The sequence below is a fragment of the Capricornis sumatraensis genome, chromosome 4, assembly GCF_032405125.1.
Source record: "Capricornis sumatraensis isolate serow.1 chromosome 4, serow.2, whole genome shotgun sequence".
NCBI classification, from domain to species: domain Eukaryota; kingdom Metazoa; phylum Chordata; class Mammalia; order Artiodactyla; family Bovidae; genus Capricornis; species Capricornis sumatraensis.
Genome location: NC_091072.1, coordinates 146441485 through 146465490, shown reverse-complemented (window position 1 = coordinate 146465490; position 24006 = coordinate 146441485). Strand labels below are relative to the sequence as shown.

The window sequence follows — 24006 nt, the reverse complement described above, 5'->3', positions numbered from 1 at the left end:
CAATATTTGTAACAGAAAAAAATGAAAAGAAAATTTATCAGAATTTTTTAAATTCAGCTGAAACTTCTCAGTGCAACTAAATATTGAACAATATGTGAAAACAAATAATGGACACTAGCATAAAATTTTATAAAATTTGAACAAATCTGTACTTTGGTTAGTAATATTGTATCACATGTTAATTTTCCTGTGTTTTAAAAAACATGGTTAATTTCCCTTTTTTTAAACATGGTATCTTCAGATTGGATTGGAAGTTTCAAGCCTCATTCAAATTTCTTTTAAAAATCACTAAAATAATATGCTTTCTAGACTTTTAGCAGTAATCCTAGATACCAGAATAAATGGAGCTATATCAACTCTTTGAGTGAATATAAATTAGAAATCTAGCATTCTATTCATATTTAGTCAAGCAAGTGGAACCAAAATGTCATAAATGTTTTAACTAAGCAAAAATTCAAAAGCTTACTGAAATATATACATTACATTATGGGCTTGTGTTCAGTAGCTCAGGTGTGTCCAGCTCTTTGTGACCCTATGGACTGTAGCCTCAGGCTCCTCTGTTTATGGGATTTTTCCAGGCAAGAATACTGGAGTGGGTTGCCATTTCATCCTCTAGGAGATCCTCACCACCCAGGGATTTAACCTGTGTCTCCTGCATCTCCTGTATTGGCAGGTGGATTCTTTTACCACATTATACATTGTATGTATAAACTTCTCCATTACAATTGTTAAAGGCTTCAGACAGAACATCAACAAAGAGATGGAAAAATTAGCAAACATAAACTAAGTGGAATGAGAGCACTGAATATGAAGTAGAAAAAGTGAAACAAACTAGGAAAAGATCATATAATCCAGTTATTTTAAACATGGATGCTCACCAGAATTACATCTGAAGCTTTGGAGAAAAAAATATACCTGGACACTTGTATTTTTCAAAAAATTCCAAGATAAATTCTAATGTGCATCTGGATTTTAAAAAGTGATTAAGATTTTTCTCTTAAATGGTAGTTTTGGTGATACAGAATTCTACTACTTTCTGTTGACCAGTCATGAAAGAGTGGTATTAAAATGAATAATAGCTACATAATCACAATAGCAAAATATGTTTATCACAATCAATAGCCAGACCAAAAAAAAAGATAATTACAATTGCAAGCCATAATAGAAACATGATTAACCTAACAATATAAAATAATTACATACAAATCGGGCAGTTAAATAGAGAGACGTGGTAAGTGGAAGTGCATACATGCACATGTTTTCATCCACTCAGCCAGTCCATTTTTGGATATGAACACATGTCCTTTTATACCGCCATCTTGAACCAATATCCCTAGATAATTTTATTATTAATAAAACTAGCTTCTCATGAACTTTCAGGATCCTATTTCAATCCTTTACTGTCGCTTCAGTGTCAGATTCTAAAACATCTGAGTAAGTATCACAGGACATCTCCCTGTGTCTACTGTCTCTTTCATCTCCTCCCCTTTTATCATTATTTCCTTCTGAGAATGAACCTCTGCAAATCTATGGACTGAACTGTGACCCTCCATAAGGTATATCGTGAAGACCTAACCCCACAGTGACCGCAGGAGATAGGGCCTTTAGGAAGGGTAATTGAGGTTCATTAAGGTCAGAAGGATGTGGCCTTAATTTAATAGGTGACATTACAGGAAAAGGAAGAGAAAGGCCTCCCTCTCTTTCTCTAAGTGCACATGTCCTAGGAAAGGCCAGGTGAGCACACAGTGTGACAGCAGTGGCCTGAAATCCAAAGAAAGAGGTTTCAGGATGAGCGTTGCCTTGCCAGCACTGTGCCTTGGACTTACTAGCTTCTAGCACTCTGATAAAATAAATGAATTTCTGCTATTTAACCAGCCAGTCTGTGCTATTTTGTGGTAGGCGCTGGCCTGAGCCATTTACATGCCAGGATCTTCTCTAGTTTAACATTTTCCCAGATGTTCCCTCTGTGATGCACCACTTCTGTTTCCAGAGTGAGAGCACATGGGGCAGAGCGGAGACCAGAGCAGTGTGCCTGGTCCCCAGGGACCATATCATGTTAGATTTTAAGAAAAAATCTCACTTCCTGACCCAAAGTCAAAGCTAATGGAGCTGATTCAAGGTCTCAGTAAACTCACTTCTCAGTTCCCAACAGGAAGGCGGGAGCTTGGGACACTGGGTGAGACCTGATGTGGCAGAGAGAGGTGGTTTGGGTCCCAATTTCAAGTGGGACCCAGCAGCAAGCCTGATCACACAGGAAGAAGTCTCATCTGGATGAAGCAGAGAAGGCTCAAGTATAAACCTCCAGCTTGTTCACACCATGTCTTCTGACTCTGGAAGAAGTCCTATACCGTTATGTGTTGTTGTGCAACAAATTAGTGCTGAACTTGGCAGCTTAAGTCAGCAAACACCTAGTATCTCACACTTTGTGTGGGCCAGGAATGGACATGGCTTACCTGGGTCCTAGGACTCATGATTTCTCATAAGGATGTGATCATCTGAAGGTTCAACCAGGGATGGAGATCATCCAAACATACTCACCTGGATGTTGGCAGCATTCTGAACTTGGTGGACTGTTGAACAGAGAACCTCAGTCCCTGGCTGGTTGTTGGCTACAGTCTTGTCTCCGTTCCTTGTCATGTGAGTCTCTTCATAAGTTTTCTCAACGTGGCAGCTGGTTTCATTAAAGCAAGAGAGGAAGTAAGATAGATCAATGATGGAGGAACCAGAGTCATCTTGAAACTTACTCTCTTAAGTGACTTCACTTAGGCAAATTTACTTTGTTAGATGCATGATACTAGGTACATTCGAGCATGGGGATTACACAAGGATGTGAACACAGGTAACAGAAACATCCGGGACACTGAGAGCCTGATACCCCAGCCCTCTGTTCCTGAGCTGGATGAGGAGCTCCCTATGGACAGGGAAGGAGAGGGAGGATTCCTCCCTGGATCCTGGGCCATGAGCTGGAACTGAGACAGAGAAACTGGGCCCTAGAAGCCTTGGGCACATCTACAGGGAGGACAGCATCCAGAGTCTCCAAAGGCCTGTCCTTGGTGGTGTCCCTGGAGCTGGTTCTACAGGCTCGTGAGAAAACCTGGTGCCTCCCTTCCTGCTCCAGGTTCAGTGATGGCACATTGGGAGCTTCGCGTTGGCCATGGTGGCAATATTTATATCACAGAAGTCAGCAAGTGCTGTTTACAAGTGTTTGTTTTCAGACATCAGAATCTTCTTTTTTTATGCTTGTCAGTATACTACTGCATGATCTCCTAACCTCTTTCCCATGTCCTGTGTCTGTGTCTGTCTTGCAGCTCTTGAGGTGAGGCTGAAGGATGGAGCCCACAGCTGTGAGGGGAGAGTGGAAGTGAAGCACCAAGGAGAATGGGGCACCGTGAATGATCCCAACTGGAACATAGAGGAGGCACAAGTGGTGTGCAGACAGCTGGGGTGTGGATCTGCCATTGATGCTCCTGGAGGGGCTTATTTTGGACCAGGGATTGGCCCCATTTGGTTTCATTCTATTAACTGCCAAGGGAAAGAGTCACTGCTCACAGTGTGCAGTTATCCTTCTCTTAAAGACTATCGTCCTGAGGGCCTTTCCCATGACCAGGATGCTGGAGCAGTCTGCTCAGGTAAGTCTTGTCTGGTCTGGGAGGGCATCCCCAGTAGCAAAAGCCCTACTCTCATTCCCAGAGTAGCTATGATACTATGGATCACAGCCTTTAGAATGTACCTGGGTGAAGATTCCACTCACACAATGATTCCTTGAAATTAGGTGCTCAAAGCAACATAAGGACATGCTTGTCCCTGGAGAGAAAGGCTCCAGACCCATAGTAACTGGTCCCTCTAGTCTCTGTGATGTGTCATAAGAGGCAGGGGGGTGAGCTTAAATGTTTCATGCAGGTACAACTTCCAGGCTGGACCTCCAAGAATTCAGTTCATCATAGTCATTTTTGTTTTCTTCTTGAGATGGTCAGTCAAGCGCAGCTGTAAGAAGGGATGCAAGAGAGGTGCAGGCAAACATAGTTCGTTACACTCACAGATCCTAGAGTGACAGCTGTCATCTTATGGGTAATGAGGAAGGTACCAATAGACAAGGGTCAACCTAGAAGTGAGGACCACAAGGAGGGAGCGGACACCCATGAACAAGTGGCAGTGCTGGAGATCAGGGTGGAGTTACACAAGGAAAAGGTGGGAGGGGATTTCACTGGTGCATCTGAATGTCACTAGGTCACAGGGGAGGCAAAATGGGGAGGTTTGTGTCAGGGGATCGTCTCATCACACTAGTGCACCCGATCCCCTCGGTGGGGAGCTCACATCTTATTCGTGGGGATGTTGATGCTGCAGAAAAACCTCAAGTTTGACAATTACAACAGCTAGAACAAAACTAAGGACCCTGAAGTTAAGATAATTTGAGATGATACATAATAAGGTCTCAATCTTATCTATGTGTATTTGACCTGAGGCGAGGTTAAACTAGAATGTAACTGGGTGGTCACAGTGTTTGCCAGAGATGTTCCCAGTTCTTTTTAGAATGTTTGATGAACTGTCCAGGACATAAATACCATCATAATGGCTGGAACTGAGGAAGTTATTATCGGATATCTCAGCAAAGTTGCTACTAGAGGTGGTTGGGTCTTAGGAATAGGACATCCCAGCTTCTAGGAAGCAAACTGGTGATGGAATGAAGATGCAAGAATTGCATGAAAGAAGACTGGGGATCAAGGTTCAGGTCAAGTCCCATATTCAGCACAGTTTCTGTGTTCTACTTCCTTCATGCTCTCATCCTTCTTGATTTCTCTTCTATATCTTTATGTGGGAGTCATTTCTGGGCTCTGCAGAAGTTCTGGCCTTTCGGGGTTGTAGAATAGACTATGAGAAATTTTTATGATATGGAATCTATTTCTTTAGCAAATATAAGACTATGTAGATATCTCTCTCTTTTTTTTCATACCAGAGTTAGCCTATGTGGGGGAGGTGCCAGTTATAGACACACCTATAGTGGTGGGCCCCCAAGAAGGCAGCAAGGGCCTGGCTCGTTGAGGGGCTCCCTGACAGCCTGAGGGGCTCTAGTTCTTGGTGTACTCTCCCGTGGCTGCACTCTGTTCCTCTGGGCATGCACACTACAGTGGAGCTTGCTGACAGGTGTCAGGCTGGTGGGATTCGAGTGCATAGTTGGAGGGTCTAGCCATGAGCACATGTATGATGTTGGGCTCACACCTTAGCTTTCGACTAGTGTCTTGCTCTCGTTCAGCCAGAGAACTGAGCTGACTGCCAGTGCTCTTCCTGGGCTCTGGAGGAAGTGAAGGTAGATATACTCTTGGTCTGATGTCAATGAATGTGCATACAAAGTGGGTAATCTGGTGAAATTCCCAGGAGGTCTGCAGCATTAGTTTCTTCAAGGGTGTGATCTGCTGAATTTGCCTACAGAAGAGCAGGACACTGTGAACTGCGGTTGTTCCTGTTGTGTGGCGGTTACTGTAGCCCCTTCTCTTCCTTATTCCAGGTCTTTATATGTATCTCAGCTTTGCAGATCTGGGTGAGGTGAAATGGAAGAGCTACCTTCACATGTTGCCCCACAAGGCCAGGACCCTGTTTACTCAGCCTGCTCTAACCTTCCTGGCAAGGGGAACTCTCTTGGCATCGAATAATTCTGGCTTGGGGGATGGAATGCTGGCAAAATGATGATATCTTTGTGTTGCTAAAATTTCTGAGGAGGACTGCTGTTCACTCTAGAACTGTATTTGTTGGTGGATAACTGTCTAATTGTTGAGGTTTCTATGGGGATAAAGTCTGCTGTCTACTACATCATCATTTTCATGATGTCACTTTCCAGGGTTTTATTCTTTAAAAGAGAGGTTTTGAGTATGCAGTTTTAAATTTGCATTTTTATACCACATCTAAGTCTTCAGTCTACTCAATATTGGCTTCTCATATTCTGAGCAACTTAGTGTAGATGTTTTTCAGTCTTAGGTAATCCACACTAAGTCTCTATGTTAATATTTTTTCTCTTTGTCAATTTCCTGATATTTCTTATCATTTTAGAAAGAATAAGCTAGGTTATAAAGTATTAACAAATAACCCAAATTTATCTGCACAGGATGTGTTCTATTCAGTTTGGCAGGCCCTCTGCTTATGATAATTTTTTAAGCACCCAGGTTGATGAATTCCCCATTATCTTATTATTGTACCACTTCAGCACAACCCTGCAGGAAAAATACATTGGCTCATAAATGTTTCTCTGTGGAAATGGCATCATTTGTTACTATACTTCATTGCATAAGTCAGAACATGTGGTTATGCTTCCTTTCAAATAGACAAGAAAGCATTAGTTATTCCATGTGCTCAGGAAAAGAGAATTTCACTAATCACTAAACAGGAATGGTGTTTACATCAGTGATGTGCCTACAAATTAATAGCTTTTCATATGTGTTCCCTTAGTTTTATTGCACTTATTCATTCTAAGGCTTGGTATCTGTCATCAGTTCTGCAAAATTCTCAGCCAATATTTTTCAAATATGGTATTTGGATTACACAAGGACAAGAACACCAGGTGGCATGAATAACTGGGACACTTTAGAACCTGTTACCCCAGCCCTCTGTTCCTAAGCTGGATGAGATGCTCCCTATGGACAGGGAAGGAGAGAGAGGATTCCTCCCTGGATCCTGCGCCATGAGCTGCAACTGAGATGGGGAAGCTGGGCCCTAGTAGCCTTGGGCAGTATCCAGAGTCTCTGAAGGCCTGTCCTCGGTGGTGTCCCTGGAGCTGGTCCTACAGGCTCATGACGAATACCTGGTGACTCCCTTCCTGCTCCAGGTTCAGTGATGGCACATTGGGAGCCTAGAGTTGGCCACAGTGGGAATATGTGTATTACAGAAGTCAACAAATGATATTTACCAGGATGTTTTTTCCCCTCAGAGAGAAGATTTTTTAAATATTTAATTGCATACCACTGCATTGTCTCCTAAAATCTCCTGTGTCCTGTGTCTGTCTCTCTTGCAGCTCTGGAGTTGAGGCTGAGGGATGGAGCTCACAGCTGTGAGGGGAGAGTGGAAGTGAAGCACCAAGGAGAATGGGGCACAGTGAATGACTACAATTGGAACATAGAGGAGGCACGTGTGGTGTGCAGACAGCTGAGGTGTGGACCTGCAGTTGATGCTCCCAAAAGATCTAAATTTGGGCCAGGAATTGGACCCATTTGGTTTCACTATATTTACTGCAAAGGGCAGGAGTCAGCTATCAACGAGTGTAGTTATCCTGTTGTTATAGACCACCATCCTGAGGGCCATTCCCATAACAAGGATGCTGGAGTAGTCTGCTCAGGTAAGTTCTGTCTGGTCTGGGAGGGTCTTCCCTGCAACAAACCCTTCAGTTTTATTCCCAGATTAACTACGAGCATATGGATTACAGCCTTTAGAACTACTTGGGTGAAGATTTCACTCGCACTGTGATTTCGTGAATGTTAGCTGCTCAAAAAAGAAAAAAAAAAAAAGGACTTGCTTGGCCCTGGAGAGAAAAGCTCCAGACCCATAGTCACTGGTCCCTCCAGTCTCTGTAATGTGTCACAGAAGTCAGGAGGAAGAAAGTGAAAGTTTTACTTGCTCAGTTGTGTCCTACTCTTTGCCACCCCCTGCAGTGGAGCCCACCAAGCTCCTCTATCCATGGGATTTTCCAGACAAGAATACTGAAGTGGGTTGCCATTCCCTTCTACAGGGGACTTTTGTGACCCAGGGTTCGAACCCAGGTCTGCGGGAGGGTGAGTTCAAATGTTTCATGCGTGTACAACTGTTGGGTTGGACCTGTATCCATTAGGTTCATCATGGTAGCTTGCTGTGTTCTTTCATGAGATGGCCAGACAAGTGTGACTGAAAGAAAGGATACAGAAGAGGTGCAGGCAGACATAGTTTATTATACTCACAGATCCCGGAGAGAGTATCATCAGCTTGGTATATGGGGGAGGTACCAATAGCACTAGCTCAGCCCAGAAACAGTTTCCCAAAATGGGTGTGAAAACCCATGAACAATGCTGAGAGTCAGGGTGAAGTTTCAGAAAGAACGGGGTGAGGGCTTTCACTGGAGCATTTGAAGGTCACTAGGTCACTGAGGAGGACAAGATGTGGGATTTGTGGCAGGAGCTAGGCTCATTACACTGGTGCACCTGCTCACCTGGGTGGGGAGCTTGCATCCTATCTGTGGGGATGTTGAGGGAAAAGGAAAACCTGAGGTTTGACAATTACAACACAAAAACTCAAGCAGAGTGATGTGGAGTTGTTCCAGATCTCTGTGGAAGTGCTGACCCTTGAAAGTTGCAGTTTTTTGTGGGAAATTTTTATATGAAATCTATTTCTTCCACAAGTACTTCTACTCAAATTTGTTTTCTGTTTTGGTTTTTCGGGGTACCAGATTTAGCCTGTGTGGAGGAGGTGCCAGTTATACACACATGTAGTGGTGGAGACCCAAGAAGGCAGTAAGTGCCTGGGCCATTGAAGGGCTCCCTGGCAGCCTGGGGGACTCTAGCCCTCGGTGTGCTCTCCCATTCCTGCACTCTCTTCCTTGGGCACGTGCACTGCAGTGGAGCCGGCTGACAGGTGCCAGGCTGGTGGGATTCAAGTGCACAGTGGAGGGTCTAGCCATGAACACGTACATGGTGTTGGGGTCAGCACCGTGGGTTTAGACTAGTGTCTTGCAGACAATGTAAGGGCCATGAACTTGGGCAAACTTCAGGAGATGGCGAGGAACAGGGAGGCCTGGCTTGCCGCAGTCCATGGGGTCGCAAAGAGGCAGCATGACTGGGCGACTGAACAGAAACTTGCACTTGTTCAGCCAGAAAACTGAGCCTGTTGCCAATGCTGTTGCTGGGCTCTGGAGGAAGTGAAGCTGGAGATACTCTGGATCTGATGTCAGTGAATGTGTTACCGGGGCGGGTGATCTGGTGAAATTTGCAGGAGGTCTGCAGCATTGGTTTCTTCAGGGGCAGAATCTGCTGAATTCGTTTACAGAGCAGGACACCATGAACTGCAGTTGTTCCTGTTGGGTGGCAGCTGCTGTAGCCCCTTCTTTTCTTCCTTATTCCAGGCCTTTATATGTGTCTCAGCTGTGTGGGTCTGGGTGAGGTGAAACTCAAACACAACCTTCACATGTTGCCCCACAAGGCCAGAACCCTGGTTTCTCAGACTGCTCTGAGGTTCCTGGCAAGGGGAACTCTCTTGGCATCGAATGATGCTGGCTTGGGGGATGGAATGATCTGGAAAAATGATGATATCTTTGTGTTGCTAAAATTTATTCAGGGGATTTCAGATCTGTCCAGAGTTGTTTCTGTCTGTAGATAACTGCTTAATTGTTGATCTTTTTTGGGGGGGATGGAAACTCCTGTCTCCAACATCATCAGCTTGGTGAAGTCACTTTCCAGGGCTTTATTCTTTTTTTTTTAATTTTTTTTAAATTTATTTCTTTTAATTGGAGGCTAATTACTTTACCATATTGTATTGGTTTTGCCATACATCAACATGAATCCACCACAGGTGTACATGTGTTCCCAACCCTGAACCCTCTTCCCATCTCCCTCTCCGTACCATCCCTCTGGGTCATCCCAGTGCACCAGCCCCAAGCATCCTATATCCTGCATCGAACCTGGACTGGTGATTCATTACTTATATGATATTATACATGTTTCAATGCCATTCTCCGAGGGCTTTATTCTTTAAAAGTGTTTTTTAATTATAAAGTTTGAGATTGGCAATTTTTCTTAGTACATTTGAGGCTTCAGTTTACTCGTTATTTGCTTCTCATGTTCTTAGGGACTTCGGTTTTAATGTAACTGCCTTGCAATTTCAAGTAATATATGCTAAGTCTCTATCTTAATATTTTCACTTTCTTAATCTTCTTCTATTTCTTATAACTATAGACAAAGTAAGTCAGGTTATAACGTACTAACTAATAGCTATTTTCTTCTCATATGATGTATTGTATTCAGTTTTCCCAGGTCTCTGTTTATCATAATTTATCAAGCACCAGGTTGTTGAATGCCCCACCATATAGTTATGCTACCATCTTAACAAAAGGCTGCAAGATTTTCCTCAGTAGAAAATATATTGACTCTTAAATGTTTCTTTGTAAAAGTGACATTATTTGTTCTCACACTTCATGGGATAAGTCAGATTACATGGTTATGCTTCATTTCAAATAAGCAAGAAACTGTTAGTATTTCCATGTGCCTAGTTATCGTTGTTCAGTCGGTGAGTCATTTTCAACTCTCTGTGACCCCATGGACTACAGAAGGCCAGGCTTCCCTCTTCTTCACTATCTCATGGAGTTTGCTCAAACTCATGTTCATTTTCAGAAATCAGATATTCCATTTTTTAATACTTACCAGTATGCCACTTCATAGCCTCCTAAAATGTCTCCTGTGTCCTTGTCCCTCTGCAGTTCTGGAGGTGAGGTTGAAGGATGGAGCCCACCACTGTGAGGGGAGAGTGGAAGTGAAGCACCAAGGAGAATGGGGCACAGTGAATGATGACAACTGGAGCATGGAGGAGGCACAGGTGGTGTGCAGACAGCTGAAGTGTGGAGCTGCCACTGATGCTCCCCAAGGGGCTTATTTTGGATCAGGGATTGGCCCCATTTGGTTTCAGTATGTTTATTGCAATGGGACAGAGGCAATGCTCACTCAGTGTAGTTATCCTCCTCTTAAAGACCATCATCCTGAGGGCCTTTCCCATGACAAGGATGCTGGAGCAGTGTGCTCAGGTAAGTCCTGTCTCATCTGGGAGGGGATTTCCAGCAGGAGAAAGTCTCTTTCTGGGAATAACATGAGAATACAAGTCGCATCCATTAGTACATTCTTGGCTGAGAATTCCAGGGATTTCTCGAATGTTAGGTGCTCAAAGAAACATTGGGAGTTACTTGGTCATGGAGAAAAAGTCTCCAGATCTGCAGTCACTGGTCCCTCTAGTCTCTGTGACATGTCATGGGAGGCATGAAAGTGAACTCAAATGTTTCATACGTGTGCTGCTGCTGGGTTGGACCTCTGTGATTTAGGTTCACCATGGCAGCCTGTAGTATTCTTCCATGAGATGGTCAGAAAAGTATGGTTATAACAAGCGATAGAAGAGAGGTGCAGGAAAACAAAGCTTGTGATATTCACAGATCCTAGAGAGACATCCTAGAGAGTTTTATCAGGTGGGTACATGGGGGAGGTGCCAAGAGAGAAGGCTCAACAAGCAGCGGTGACACAAAAGAGTGAAGATCCATGGAGAAGTGACAATACTTGGGGTCCAGGTGTAGCTATACTATGTAATGGTGTGAGAGGATTTCATGGGTTCATTTGAAGGTCACTGGGTCACAGGGGAGGACAAGGTGGAGGATTTGTGTCCGGGGCTAGTCTCATCACACTCATCACTCTCCCCACTTGCTCACCTGGGTGGGGAGCTCACATCCTGTTTGTGGGGATGTTGAGGCTGCAGGAAAACCTGAAGTTTTACAATTACAACACAGTAGCTGCAGCAAAATTAAGGGCAGTGAGGTTAAAAGAACCTGACGTGATACATAACAAGGGCTCAATCCCGTCTAAATGTATTTGAACTGAGCCAAGGTAGAAATTACAATGTGATTGGGTGGGTCACAGCGTTTGCCAGAGGTATTCCCAGTTGTTATCAAAATTTGTGGTGAATTGTCCAGGACATTTATCCCATCAGGATAGCTGGAACTGAGGAAGAAATGATCAGACATCACAACAAGTTCCCTAATAGAGCTGATTGGTCTTTAAAAAAGGGCCATGCCAGATGCTGGCATGTGGGGCAGGGGAGGGCATTAGGACACCTGCATTAGGTCTTAGCAGCCATGGACAAGCAGCTCCTGGATGCTACACTGGGGAAGATTATTGGAAAAGTGATCTTCCCAGTCTTCAGAAACCTGATATAATAAATGCATTTATGTTATTTAACCAGCCAATCTGTGGTATCTTGTGGTAGGCAGCAACTGGAGACTTCTAATGCATGAGGATCTTTTCCAGTTCAGTATTTCTCCACACATTCCTCTCTTTAACTCACTACTGCTGGTTTCAGAGTGAAGTATATCGGGCCAGGTGAGACCTGAGCAGTGTAAATGATGTCCCAGGGACCACATCTCAATAGATTATAAGAAAAATTCTCATTTTCTTACATGAATTCAAAGCTAATGAAGATGATTCAAGGTCTCAATAAACTCACTTTTCAGTTCCTGACAGGAAGGCAGGAGCCTGGGACACTGGGTGAGACCTGGTGACAGAGACAGGTGGTTTGGGTCCCAGTTCCAGGTGGGACCAGACAGCAGATCTGGTTACACAGGAAGAAGTCTTGTCTGGATGAAGTAGTGAAGGTTGATGTATAACCCTCCAGCTTGTTCACCCCCTGTCTTCTGACTCTGGAGGGAAACCCTATATTAGTTATGTGTTGCTATACAGCAAATTATTGTTGAATTTGGCAGCTTAAGTTAGCAAACACCTAGTATCTCACACTTTCTCTGGGCCAGGAATTGACATGACTTAATGGGGTCCTTGGACTCATGATGTCTTACAAGGATGCAATCAGCTGAAGGTTCAGCCAAGGGAGGATATCGTCCAACATATTCACCTGAACTTTGGCAGCATCAGACCTTGGTGGACTATGGAACTGACAGTTCCAGCCCCTGGCTGACTGTTGACTAGAGGCCTGCCTCCATTTCTTGTCATGGTTTCTCTCCAAATTAGGTCACAACATGGAAGTTGGCTTAATCAGAGCAAGAGAGAGAGACAGCAAGAAAGGTCACCAAGGGAAAAATCATACTCACCTTGAAACCTAATCTAATTGATATCTCATCACTTTTACCAATTTCCATTTGTTAGATACACATTACTAGGTACATTCGAGTGTGGGGATTATACAAGGGCATGACACCATGTGGCAGGAATAATCAGGACATGTTAGAGCCTGTTACCCAGCCCTCTGTTCCTAAGCTGGATGAGATGCTCCCTGTGGACAGGAAGGAGAGGGAGGATTCCTCCCTGGATTCCAAGCCATGAGCTCTAACTGAGACGGGGAAGCTGGGCCCTAATAGCCTTGGGCACATCTACAGGGAGGGCTGCATCCAGAGTCTCTGAAGGCCTGTCCTCGGTGGTATCCCTGGAGCTGGTTGTACAGGCTCAGGAGAAACACTTGGTGCCTCCCTTCCTACTCCAGGTTCAGTGATGGCACATTGGGGACTTAGAGTTGACCATGATCGCAATATTTCTACCACAAAGTCAAGAAATGCTATTCACAGGGCTTTGTTTTCAGACACCAGAATTTTCCTTTTTTTAGTACTTATCAGAATACTACCACATGGTCTCCTAAAATCTCTGCTCTGTTCTGTCTTTCTTGCAGCTCTGGAGTTGAGGCTGAAGGATGGAGCCCATAGCTGTGAGGGAAGAGTGGAAGTGAAGCACCAAGGAGAATGGGGCACAGTGAATGACCAAAATTGGAGCTTGGAGGAAGCAGCTGTGGTGTGCAGACAGCTGGGGTGTGGAGTTGCCATTAATGCTTCTAGAGGGGTTCATTTTGGACCAGGGATTGGCCCCATTTGGTTTCAGTATATTTACTGCAAAGGGACAGAGTCAGTGCTCGCGACCTGTACTTATCCTGTTCTTAAAGACTATCGTCCTGAGGGCCTTTCCCATGACCAGGATGCTGGAGCAGTCTGCTCAGGTAAGCCCTGCCTGATCTTGGATGGTATCCCCAGTAGGAAAAGCCCTAGGTCTCATTTCCAGAGTAAATTTGTGACTATGGATCACAGCCTTTAGAACATACTTGGGTGAAAATTCCACTCACACAGTAACTAATACCTTGAATATTAGGTGCTCAAAGGAACATAAAGACTTGTTTGGTCCTGGAGAGAAAGTCTGCAGACCCATAGGCACTGGTCCCTCAAGTCTCTGTGATGTGTCATAGGAGACAGGGAGGTGAGCTCAAATGTTTCATACATGTACGACTGCCAGGTTGGACCTGTATGAATTAATTTCATCATGGTAGCTTCTTCTATTCTTTCATGAGATGGTCAGACAAGAAGGAATACATGGGAGATTCAGGCAAACATATTTCATTATACTCACAGATCCTAGAGAGACAGATCATCAGGTGGGTAATGAGGGAGGTACCAATTGGCAAAGATCAATCTAGAAATGAGGACCAAAGAAGGGAGTTGATACCCATGAACAAGTGACATTACTGGGGGTCTGGGTGGTGTCACACAAGGACAAGGCAAGGGAGCACTTCACTGGTGCATTTGAATGTCACTAGGTCACAGGGAAGGATGAGAAGAGGAATTTGTAGCAGGGAATAGACCCACCACTCTGGTGCACCTGGTTGTCTGGGTGGGAAGCTCACATCCTGTTTGTAGGGATACTGAGGCTACAGGAAAACCTGAAATTCAACAATTATGACACAGAAACTGGACAATGGGGTTAAAAGAACTTGAAATGATATATATCAAGAGATCGATTCTTTCTATGTTATTTGACCTGAGCCAAGGTGGAAACTAGATGTGATTGGGTGGTCACAGTATTTGCGAGAAATGTCCCCTGTTGTTTTCAGAGTGTTTGGCGCACTTTCCAGGGTATACGTGTGTGAGTTCTCATTCCCTTCAGTTGTTGTGTTTGACTTTGCAACCCAATGGGCTATAGCTCACAAAACTCCTCAGTCCATGGGATTCTCCAGGCAAAAATTTAGGAGGGCTTCCAGGCCCTCCTCTAGGGGATCTTCCCAATCCAGGGACTCAACCTGTGTCTCCTGCATTGCAGGCAGATTTTTTACCACTGAGTCATCAGAGATGTCCTTCCAGGGTATAAACCCACCCCAATAGCTGGAATGAGGAAGATAATATCAGATATCACGGCAAAGTCCCTAACAGAGATGGTTGGGTCTCAAGAAAGTATTCTTCCAGCAGCTGAGGTGGTGGGACAGGGGAGCTCTGAGCACATCAGCAGTAGGCCCTTAGAAGGCACAGCCAATCAGCTCTCTGTGTTTTACTGGGAAAGATCATTGGAAAAGTGATCTTTTCCAAACTCACCTTTAGCAGGTCTTTGATGGTACTCTTGAGGCTAAGACAACAGTTCTTTTCTTTTTAAAACTCCTTTATTGAGGTATGATTGACGTACCAAAAGCTATACATAGTTAATATTTACAACTTTTGAGTTTGGACATCAGTATATATCTGTGTAATCATTACCATCGTCTATGCCATAAGCCTGTACATCTCCTCAAAAAGTTTTCTTTCATCCTCCTTATTACCGCGTTATGATTAAAAAGAATTATTTTCAAAAGGCCCTTGATTTCAGTTAAGAATTATTGGTTTAAGAAAACTCTTTTCTAGCATTTCAAGTAACTGTCCTTATGGTCACAATGTCATAATCATGGTTCCAACTGTGGATCAACTTGTGGAAACATTACAAGCAGCCCTGCCTTATTTTGAATAATCAGCCAGTGAATAGAAATAGACTGAGTTGTTGACATTTTGAATCATATTGGAGCTCCTAACATTGCAGTTTTTAAAAAAGTTACGTTTTGATATTAACTCCAGGTAGGATATACTTTAAAATATAAGGATTTGAGAGTGCTCTGGCATTTAAACCCTGACTGTGGTTTTTACTCCCTGATGTCGTTGCTCTAACTTAGGCTCTGACATTTTTATGAACTGCTCCAGTTTCCTTCTATTAATTTTAGTCACCAGTTTCCTCCTACTGGTTTGTATTTTCTGTATTTTCAGGAACTATGGTTAGTGATGTGATGGTGGGTGAATGTGGTGCTGATGCAGCAGAACTGAGATTAGAACAGAATGACTTTTCATGATTTTCACTGAAATGCAACTCTTGGAGTTTCTTCCTCTCAATCACAAGAGTTGATTATGGAAGAGAAATTCTATCCTCTGCAGTGGATTTTTAGAAGTGATGAATTGTGTTTAGGAGAAATCCCATTGTGGAAACAATGACGTGCTGTAGTCCATGGGGTCCCAAAAGGTTGGACATGAATAAGGGACTGAATGAAAAAACAGTAATGTAGAGGAGCTTGTATGAATGAAGGAGTAGATTCCAGGCGGTTCCAGAGACAGATTTGGGAGGAGACTCACTAGCTGAAAAGACTGAGGCCTGAGGTGCAGAATGGGGAAGGGATGAAGATGCACGAAATGCAGGAGGGAAGACGGGCCGCGATCCAGGTCAGCGCCCGTGCTCACCACAGCTCCATCTCACTCGCTTCCTGCCCTCATTCCTTCCTGCCCTCTCTTCCTTTATGCTGATGTGGGAGTCATTTCTGAGTTCTGTGGAAGTGCTGGCCATTGAAAGTGGCAGTTTTCTTTGTGTGATATTTTTATAGCCTAGAATCTATCTCTTCAGATGACTCACAAGGTGCAATCATCTGAAGGTTCAACCAGGGATGGATATCGCGCAAATGTTCTCACCCAGATGTTGGCAGTGTTCAGACCTTCGGTTAGCTCTTTGATTGAGAGTCTCAGTCCCTTGCCAGCTGTTGATAGAAGCCTGCCTCCATTCCTTGTCATGAGGGTTTTTTTTTTTCATACACAGCTCATGGAATGGCAGCTGGCATTATTAAAGCAAGAGACAGAATGAGATAAGTCACCAAGGGGAAACCAGAGTCGCCTTGAAACCTAATCTAACTGCCATCTCACCACTTTGCAAATTGTTTTTCTAGATATACGTTACTAGGTTCATTTTTTGTCTGGAGATTAGACAAGGGGATTAGATGAACACCAGGTGACAGAAATAACCTGGACACTTTAGAGCCTGTTACCCCAGCCCTCTGTTCCTAAGCTGAATGAGATGCTCCCTATGGACAAGGAAAGAGAGAGAGGATTCCTCCTTGGATCCCGGGCCATGAGCTGTAACTGAGACAGAGAAGCTGGGCCCTAGTAGCCTTGGGCACATCTGCAGGGAGGGCTGCATCCAGAGTCTCTGAAGGCCTGTCCTTGGTGGTGTTCCTGGAGCTGTTTCTACAGGCTTGTGAGAAATACCTGTGCCTCCTTTCCTGCTCCAGGTTCAGTGATGGCACATTGGGAGCTTAGCGTTGGCCATGGTGGGAATGTTTATATCACAAAGGTCATAAATGCTATTCACAAGGATTTGTTTTCAGACATCAGAGTATTCATATTTTAATAATTACCAGCAGTCCACTGCATGGTCTGCTAAAATCTCTTGTGTCCTGTGTCTGTGTCTCTCTTGCAGATCTGGAGGTGAGGCTGAGTGATGGAACCCACCACTGTGAGGGGAGAGTGGAAGTGAAGCACCAAGGAGAATGGGGTACAGTGAATGATCACAACTGGAGTATGGAGGAGGCAGCTGTGGTGTGCAGACAACTGGGGTGTGGAGGTGCTGTTGATGCTCCCAAAGGGGCTAAATTTGGACCAGGTGTTGGACCCATTTGGTTTCATTATATTTACTGCAAAGGGCAGGAGTCAGCTATCACCAGGTGTAGTTATCCTACTGTGAAAGACCATCGTCCCAAGGGCCATTCCCATGACAAGGATGCTGGAGCAGTCTGCTCAGGTAAGTGCTGTCTGGTCCAAAAGGGAATCCCTAGCAGGAGAAGCCTCAGTCTCATTCCCAGAATAACTATGAGAATATGGATCACAGCCTTTAGAACATTCTTGGGTGAAGATTCCAGTGATCCAGTGACTCCTTGAATGTTAGGTGCTCAAGGGAGCAGAAGGGCTTACTTGTCACTAGAGAGAAAAGTCCCCGCACCTATTGATACTGAGCACTTCCAGGCTCTGTGGTCTTCATAGGAGGCAGGGAGGTGAGGTCAGATGCTTCGTGCAGGTACAGCTTCCAGGCTGGACTTCTATGACTTAGGTTCATCATGGTAGCTTGCTGTATTCTTTCATGGGATGGTCAGAAAAGTGCAACTCCAAGAGGGGATGTAGGAGAGGTACAGGCAAATAAAGTGTATTATACTCCCAAGTCCCAGAGAGACAGAGCGCCAGCAGGTGGGTTCATGGGAGAGTGAAGTCGCTCAATCGTGTCCGACTCTTTGCAACCCCATGGACTGTAGCCCACCAGGCTCTTCCATCCATGGAATTTTTCAGGCAAGAGTACTGGAGTGGGTTGCCATTTCCTTCTCCAGGGGTTCTTCCTGACTCAGGGATTGAACTCGGGTCTCCTGCATTGCAGGCAGACGCTTTACTGATTGAGCCACCATGGGAGAGGGACCAATAGGAAAGTCATAAAACAGGAGTGGTGACCTAAAATGGGGTATGAAGACCTGTGAACAAGATACAGTATGGGGGTTGGGTGGAGTTAGAGAAGGAGGAGACATGAGGGTATTTCACTGATGCATTTGAATGTTACTAGGTCACAAGAGAGGACAAGAAGAGGGGATATGTTTCAGGGGGTAGTCTCATCACCCTGGTGCACCTGGTTACCTGAGTGGGGAGCTCACTTCCTATTTGTGGGGATGTTAAGGCTGCAAGAAAACCGGAAGCTTGACAATTACAACACAGAAACTGAAGCAAACCTAAGGGTAGTGAGGTTAAGAGAGCATGAAATGATACATAAGGATTCAGTCCTAAGTGTATTTGACCTGAGACAAGGAGGAAAGTAGAATGTGATTGGATGGTTAGAGCATTTTGGCAGAGACACTTCCAGTTGTTATAGGAATGTTTGATGAATTGTCCAGGACATTAACCTGATGAAAATAGCTGGAACTGAGTAAGATATTATCATATATAATCGCAAATTCTCTAATACTGGTGATTGGTCTTAGGAAAGTGTCATGCCATCTGATGTGACACTGGGGAGACCTGAGGACATTGTCGCTAAGTGTTTAGCAGCCACGGTCAGTCAACTCTTTGGTGTCATGTTGGGGAAGATCACTGGAAAAGTAGTTTTTTCCAACCACACCTTTAGCAGATGTTTGATGATACTCTTGAGGTCTCTAAGGAAACAATTCTTTCCTCTTTAAAAATTCCTTTATTTTTAAGCATTTTAAGTGTGACTGACACACAAAAACTGTACATAGTTAATATTTACAACTTTTGAGTTTGGAGATCAATATACATCTGTGTAATCATTCCCACAATTTATGTCTTAAGCCTGTTCATCTCCTCAAAAGTTTTCCTTCATCCTCTTTATTACCGTGTTATGATAAAAAGAATTATTTTCAAAGGGCATTTGATTTCAGTTAGGAGCAATTGGTTTAAGAAAACTTGTTTTCTAGCATTTCAAACAACTGTCCTTTTTGTCACAATGTCGTAATCATGGTTCCAACTGTGGATAGACTTGTGGAGCATTACAGGCGGCCCTGTCTTATTTTGATAAATCAGTCAGTGAATAATAATGGACTGAACTTTTGAAATTTTGAGCCATATTGGAGCTTCTAATGTTACAATTTAAGAAAATTTATGTCTTGATATTAACTCCAACTAGAATATACTTTATCTTTTATACTATCCCCACTTATCTTTATTACCATCATGGATGAGACTCACAGGTCTATGGACTGAGCTGTGTCCCTCCAAAGTTCATATATTGAAGTCCTACTTCCCACTGTTATTGCACCAGAGATAGGGCCTGTAGGAATTAACTGAGATTAAATAAGGCCATAAGGATATAGCCCTAATCTGGTACATGACATTATAAGAAGAGGAAGAGACGCATCTCCCTCCCTCTCTTTGGGTGCCCATAACCTAGAAAAGGCCAGGTGAGCACACAGTGAGGCAGCCATGACCTGCATGCCAAGAGAAGAGCACTCAGAATGAGACCTTGCCAGCCCTGTGACCACGGACTTACCAGCTTCCAGAACTGTGATCAGATAAGTGCATTTCTGTTGTTTAACCAGTTAGTCAGTGGTATTCTGTCATGGAGACCTGCCTAATCTGACTACACACCAGGATCTTCTCCAGTTTATTTTCCCAGATGTTTCCTCTGTGATGCACCTCTTCTGTTTCCAGAGTAAAAGGACAGGGGGCGAGGTGTAGACTTAAGCAGTGTGAATGGTGCCCCAGGGACCACATTTCATTAGGTTATAAGAAAAACTCTCACTTTCTGACCTGAATTCAAAGCTAATGGAGCTGATTTAAGGTCTCAGGAAACTCACTTCTCAGTTCCCGACAGGATGGCAGGAACCTGGGACACTGGGTGAGATCTGATGTAAGAGAGAGAGGGGGTTTGAGTCCCAGTTCCACTTGGGACCAAGCAGCAGACCTGGTCACACAGGAAGAAGTCTCATCTGGATGAAGTAGTGAAGGCTCGGGTATAACCCTCCAGCTTGTTCACCCCCCGTCTTCCGACCCTGGAGGGAAGTCATGCATTAGTTACATGTTGTTGTGCAGCAGATTACTGCTGAACTTGGCAGCTTAAGTCAGCAAACACCTAGTATCTCACACTTTGTGTGGACCAGGAATGGACATGGCTTACCTGGGTCCTCTGACTCAGGATGCCTACAAGGATGTAGTCATCTGAAGGTTCAAGCAGGGGTGGATATCATTCAACATACTCACCTGGATGCTGGTGGCTATTTGACTGTTTAACTGAGAGCCTCTGTCCCTAGGTGACTGTTGGCTAGAGGCCTTCCTCCATTTCTTGTCATGAGGGGCACTCCATAAGTTTTCACAATGTGGCAGCTGGTTTCAACAGAGCAAGAGAGAGAGCAGGAAGGTCAACAAGGGAGAAAGCAGAGTCATCTTGAAACCTAATCTAACTGACATTTCAACACTTTTGTCAAATTCCATTTGTTAGATGCAAGTTTCTAGGTACATTCAAGAATGGGAATTACACAAGGTTGTGAACACAGGTGGCAGGAATAACTGGGCATTTAACAGCCTGTTACCACAGCCCTCTGTTCCTGAGCTGGATGAGATGCTCCCTATGGACAGGGAAGGAGGGGGAAGATTTCTCCCTGGATCCGGGGCCATGAGCTGTAATTGAGATGGAGAAGCTGGGCCCTAGTAGCCTTGGGCACATCTACAGGGGGTGGTGGGGGGCAGCATCCAGAGTCTCTGAAGGCCTGTCCTCAGTGGTGTCCCTAGAGCTGGTTCTACAGACTCGTGAGAAAACCTGGTGCCTCCCTTCCTGCTCCAGGTTCAGTGAAGGCATATTGGGGGCTTCGAGTTGGGTCAGCAGGAAAATTTATACCACAGAGGTCAACAAGTGCTATTCACAGTGATTTTTTTCCCCAGAGATTATTCATTTTTTAAATACCTAACCAGCATACTATTTCATGCTCTTCTAAAATTTCTTCTGTGAACCATTTCCTGTGTCTGTGTCTGTCTTGCAGCTCTGGAACTGAGACTGAAGGATGGAGCCCACCGCTGTGAGGGGAGAGTGGAAGTGAAGCACCAAGGAGAATGGGGTACAGTGAATGACTTAAATTGGAGCTTGGAGGAGGCATCTGTGGTGTGCAGACAACTGGGGTGTGGAACTGCTGTTGATGCTCCCAAAGGGGCTAAATTTGGACCAGGAATTGGACCCATTTGGTTTCATTATATTTACTGCAAAGGGCCAGAGTCAGCTATCACCAAATGCAGTTATCCTACTGTGAAAGACCATCGTCCAGAGCACCATTCCCATGGCAAGGATGCTGGAGCAGTCTGCTCAGGTAAGTGCTGTCTGGTCCAAAAGGGAATCCCTAGTAGAAGAAGCCTCAGTCTCATTCCCAGAATAACTATGAGAATATGGATCACAGCCTTTAGGACGTTCTTGGCTGAAGATTCCAAGAGTCAGTGACTCCTTGAATGTTAGGTGCTCAAGGGAGCAGAAGGGCTTGCTTGTCCCTGGAGAGAAATCAAGCCATACTCACTGGTCACCGAGCCCTTCCAGTCATGTGGTCTTCATAGGAGGAAGGGAGATGAGGTCAAATGCTTCATACAGGTACAATTGCCAGGCTGAACTTGTAGGATTTAAGTTCATCATGGTAGCTTGTATTCTTTCATGGGATGGTCAGATAAGTGCAGTTACATGAGGGGGACATAGGAGAGGTGCGGGCAAACAAAGTGTATTATACTCCCAAGTCCTAGAGAGACAGAGTGCCAGTGGCTGGGTACATGGGAGAGGGACCAATAGAAAAGCCTTAAAACAGGAGCAGTGACCCAAAATGGGGTGTGGAGACCCATGAACAAATGACAGTACTCAGGGCCAGGGTTTAGTTTCACTATGAAAAGGTTTGAGATGATATCATCGATGCATTTGAAGGTCACCAGGTCACAGGGAAGAAAAAGATGGAGGAATTGTGTCAAGGGTTTGTCTCATACCGGTGCACCTTCTCACCTAGGTGGGGAGTTCACATCCTATTTATGGGGATGTTGAAGCTGCAGGAAAACCTGAAGTTTGGTAATTACAACACAGAAGCTGGAGCAAAACTCAGGGCAGTGAGGTTAAGAGAGGATGACTGATACATAATAAGGGCTCTATGCTGCCTAAGTGTATTTGACCTGAGCCAAGGTGGAAATTAGAATGTGACTGGGTGGTCACAGTTTTTGCAAGAGATATTTTCAGTTGTTATAGGAATGTTTGATGAATTGTCCAGGACATTAATTCCATGCTAATAGCCAGAATTGAGGTAATATTATCATATATCCCTGCAAATTCTCTGATACTGGTTGTTGGGTCTCAGGAACGTGTTATCCCACCTGATGAGAAGGTGGGACAAGGGATCCCTGAGGATATCTGTAGTGGGTCCTTAGCAGCCACAGTCAATCAGTTCCCTGTGTTATGTTGGGAAGATCATTGGAAAAGTGATATTTTCCAATCTCACCTTCAGCAAATTTTTGATGATACTAGTTGAGGACTCTAAGAAAATAAAGGGCAATGATCTAGCAGAAGCAGATGATATCAAGAAGATGTGGCAAGAATACTCAGAGAACCAATATGAAAAATGTGTTAATAACCTGGATAACCATGATGATGTGGAAATTCACCTAGAGCCAGACATCCTGGAGTCTGAAGTCAAGTGTACCTTAGGAAGCATTACTATGAACAAAGCTAGTGGAGGTGATGGAATTTCAGATGAACTTCTTAAAATCCTAAAAGATGATGTTAAAGTGCTGCACTCAGTATGTCAGTGGTTTGGAAAACTCAGCAATGGCCATAAAACTGAAAAAGTTAGTTTTAATTCCAATCCCCAAAAATTGCAATGCCAGAGAACATTCAAACTACTGTACAATTGTCCTCATTTAACATGCTAGTAAGGTTATACTCAAAATCCTTCAAGGTAGGCTTTAGCAGTATGTGCATGGAGAACTTCCAGATGTACAGGTTGGGCATAGAAAAGGCAGAGAAACCAGAGATCAAATTGTCAACATCCATTCGATCATAGAAAAAGCAAGGGAATTACAGAAAAACATCCATATCTGCTTCATTGACTATGGGAAAGCCTTCGATGTGTGGATCACAATGAACTGTGGAAAATTCTTAAAGAGATGGGAATACTAGACCACCTTACCTGCCTCTTGAGAAATCTGTATGCAAGACAAGAAGCAACAGTTAAAACCTGATATGGAACAATGGACTGGTTCAAAATTGGGAAAGGAGTACATCAAGGTTGTATATTGTCATCCTGCTTAATTAACTTTTATGCAGAGTACAACCTGCAACATGCTGAACTTGATGAAGCTCAAGCTGGAATCAAGATTGCTGGGAGAAATATCAACAACCTCCAATAAGCAGATACTATCACTCTAATGGCAGAAAGTGAAGAGGAACTAAAGAACCTCTTGATGAGGGTGAAAGAGGAGAGTGAAAAAACTGGCTTAAAACTCAACATTAAAAAAACTTAAGATCATGGGATCTGCTCCCATCACTTCATGGCAAATAGAAGAGAAAAAAGTAGAATAAGTGATAGATTTCATTTTCTTGGACTCCAAAATCATTGCAGATGGTAACTGCAGCCATAAAAATTAAAAACACTTGCTCCTTGGAAGAGAAGCTATGATAAACCTAGACAATGTATTAAAAAGCAAAGAAATCACTTTGCCAACAAAGGTCCATATAGATGAAGCTATGGTTTTTCAAGCAA

General features: G+C 44.0%; 1 protein-coding gene across 1 annotated transcript in view; it reads left to right on the top strand.

Annotated features, from left to right (window-relative positions):
• LOC138078779 (antigen WC1.1-like) overlaps positions 1-24006 on the top strand; it is an 89341-nt gene that overhangs the window by 47230 nt on the left and 18105 nt on the right. Inside the window, exons 6-10 of the mRNA XM_068971524.1 lie at positions 3309-3629; positions 7001-7321; positions 10424-10744; positions 13375-13695; positions 17223-17543. Of these exons, the coding sequence (XP_068827625.1) occupies positions 3309-3629; positions 7001-7321; positions 10424-10744; positions 13375-13695; positions 17223-17543 (1605 nt within the window). The remainder of the gene's footprint in view (positions 1-3308; positions 3630-7000; positions 7322-10423; positions 10745-13374; positions 13696-17222; positions 17544-24006) is intronic.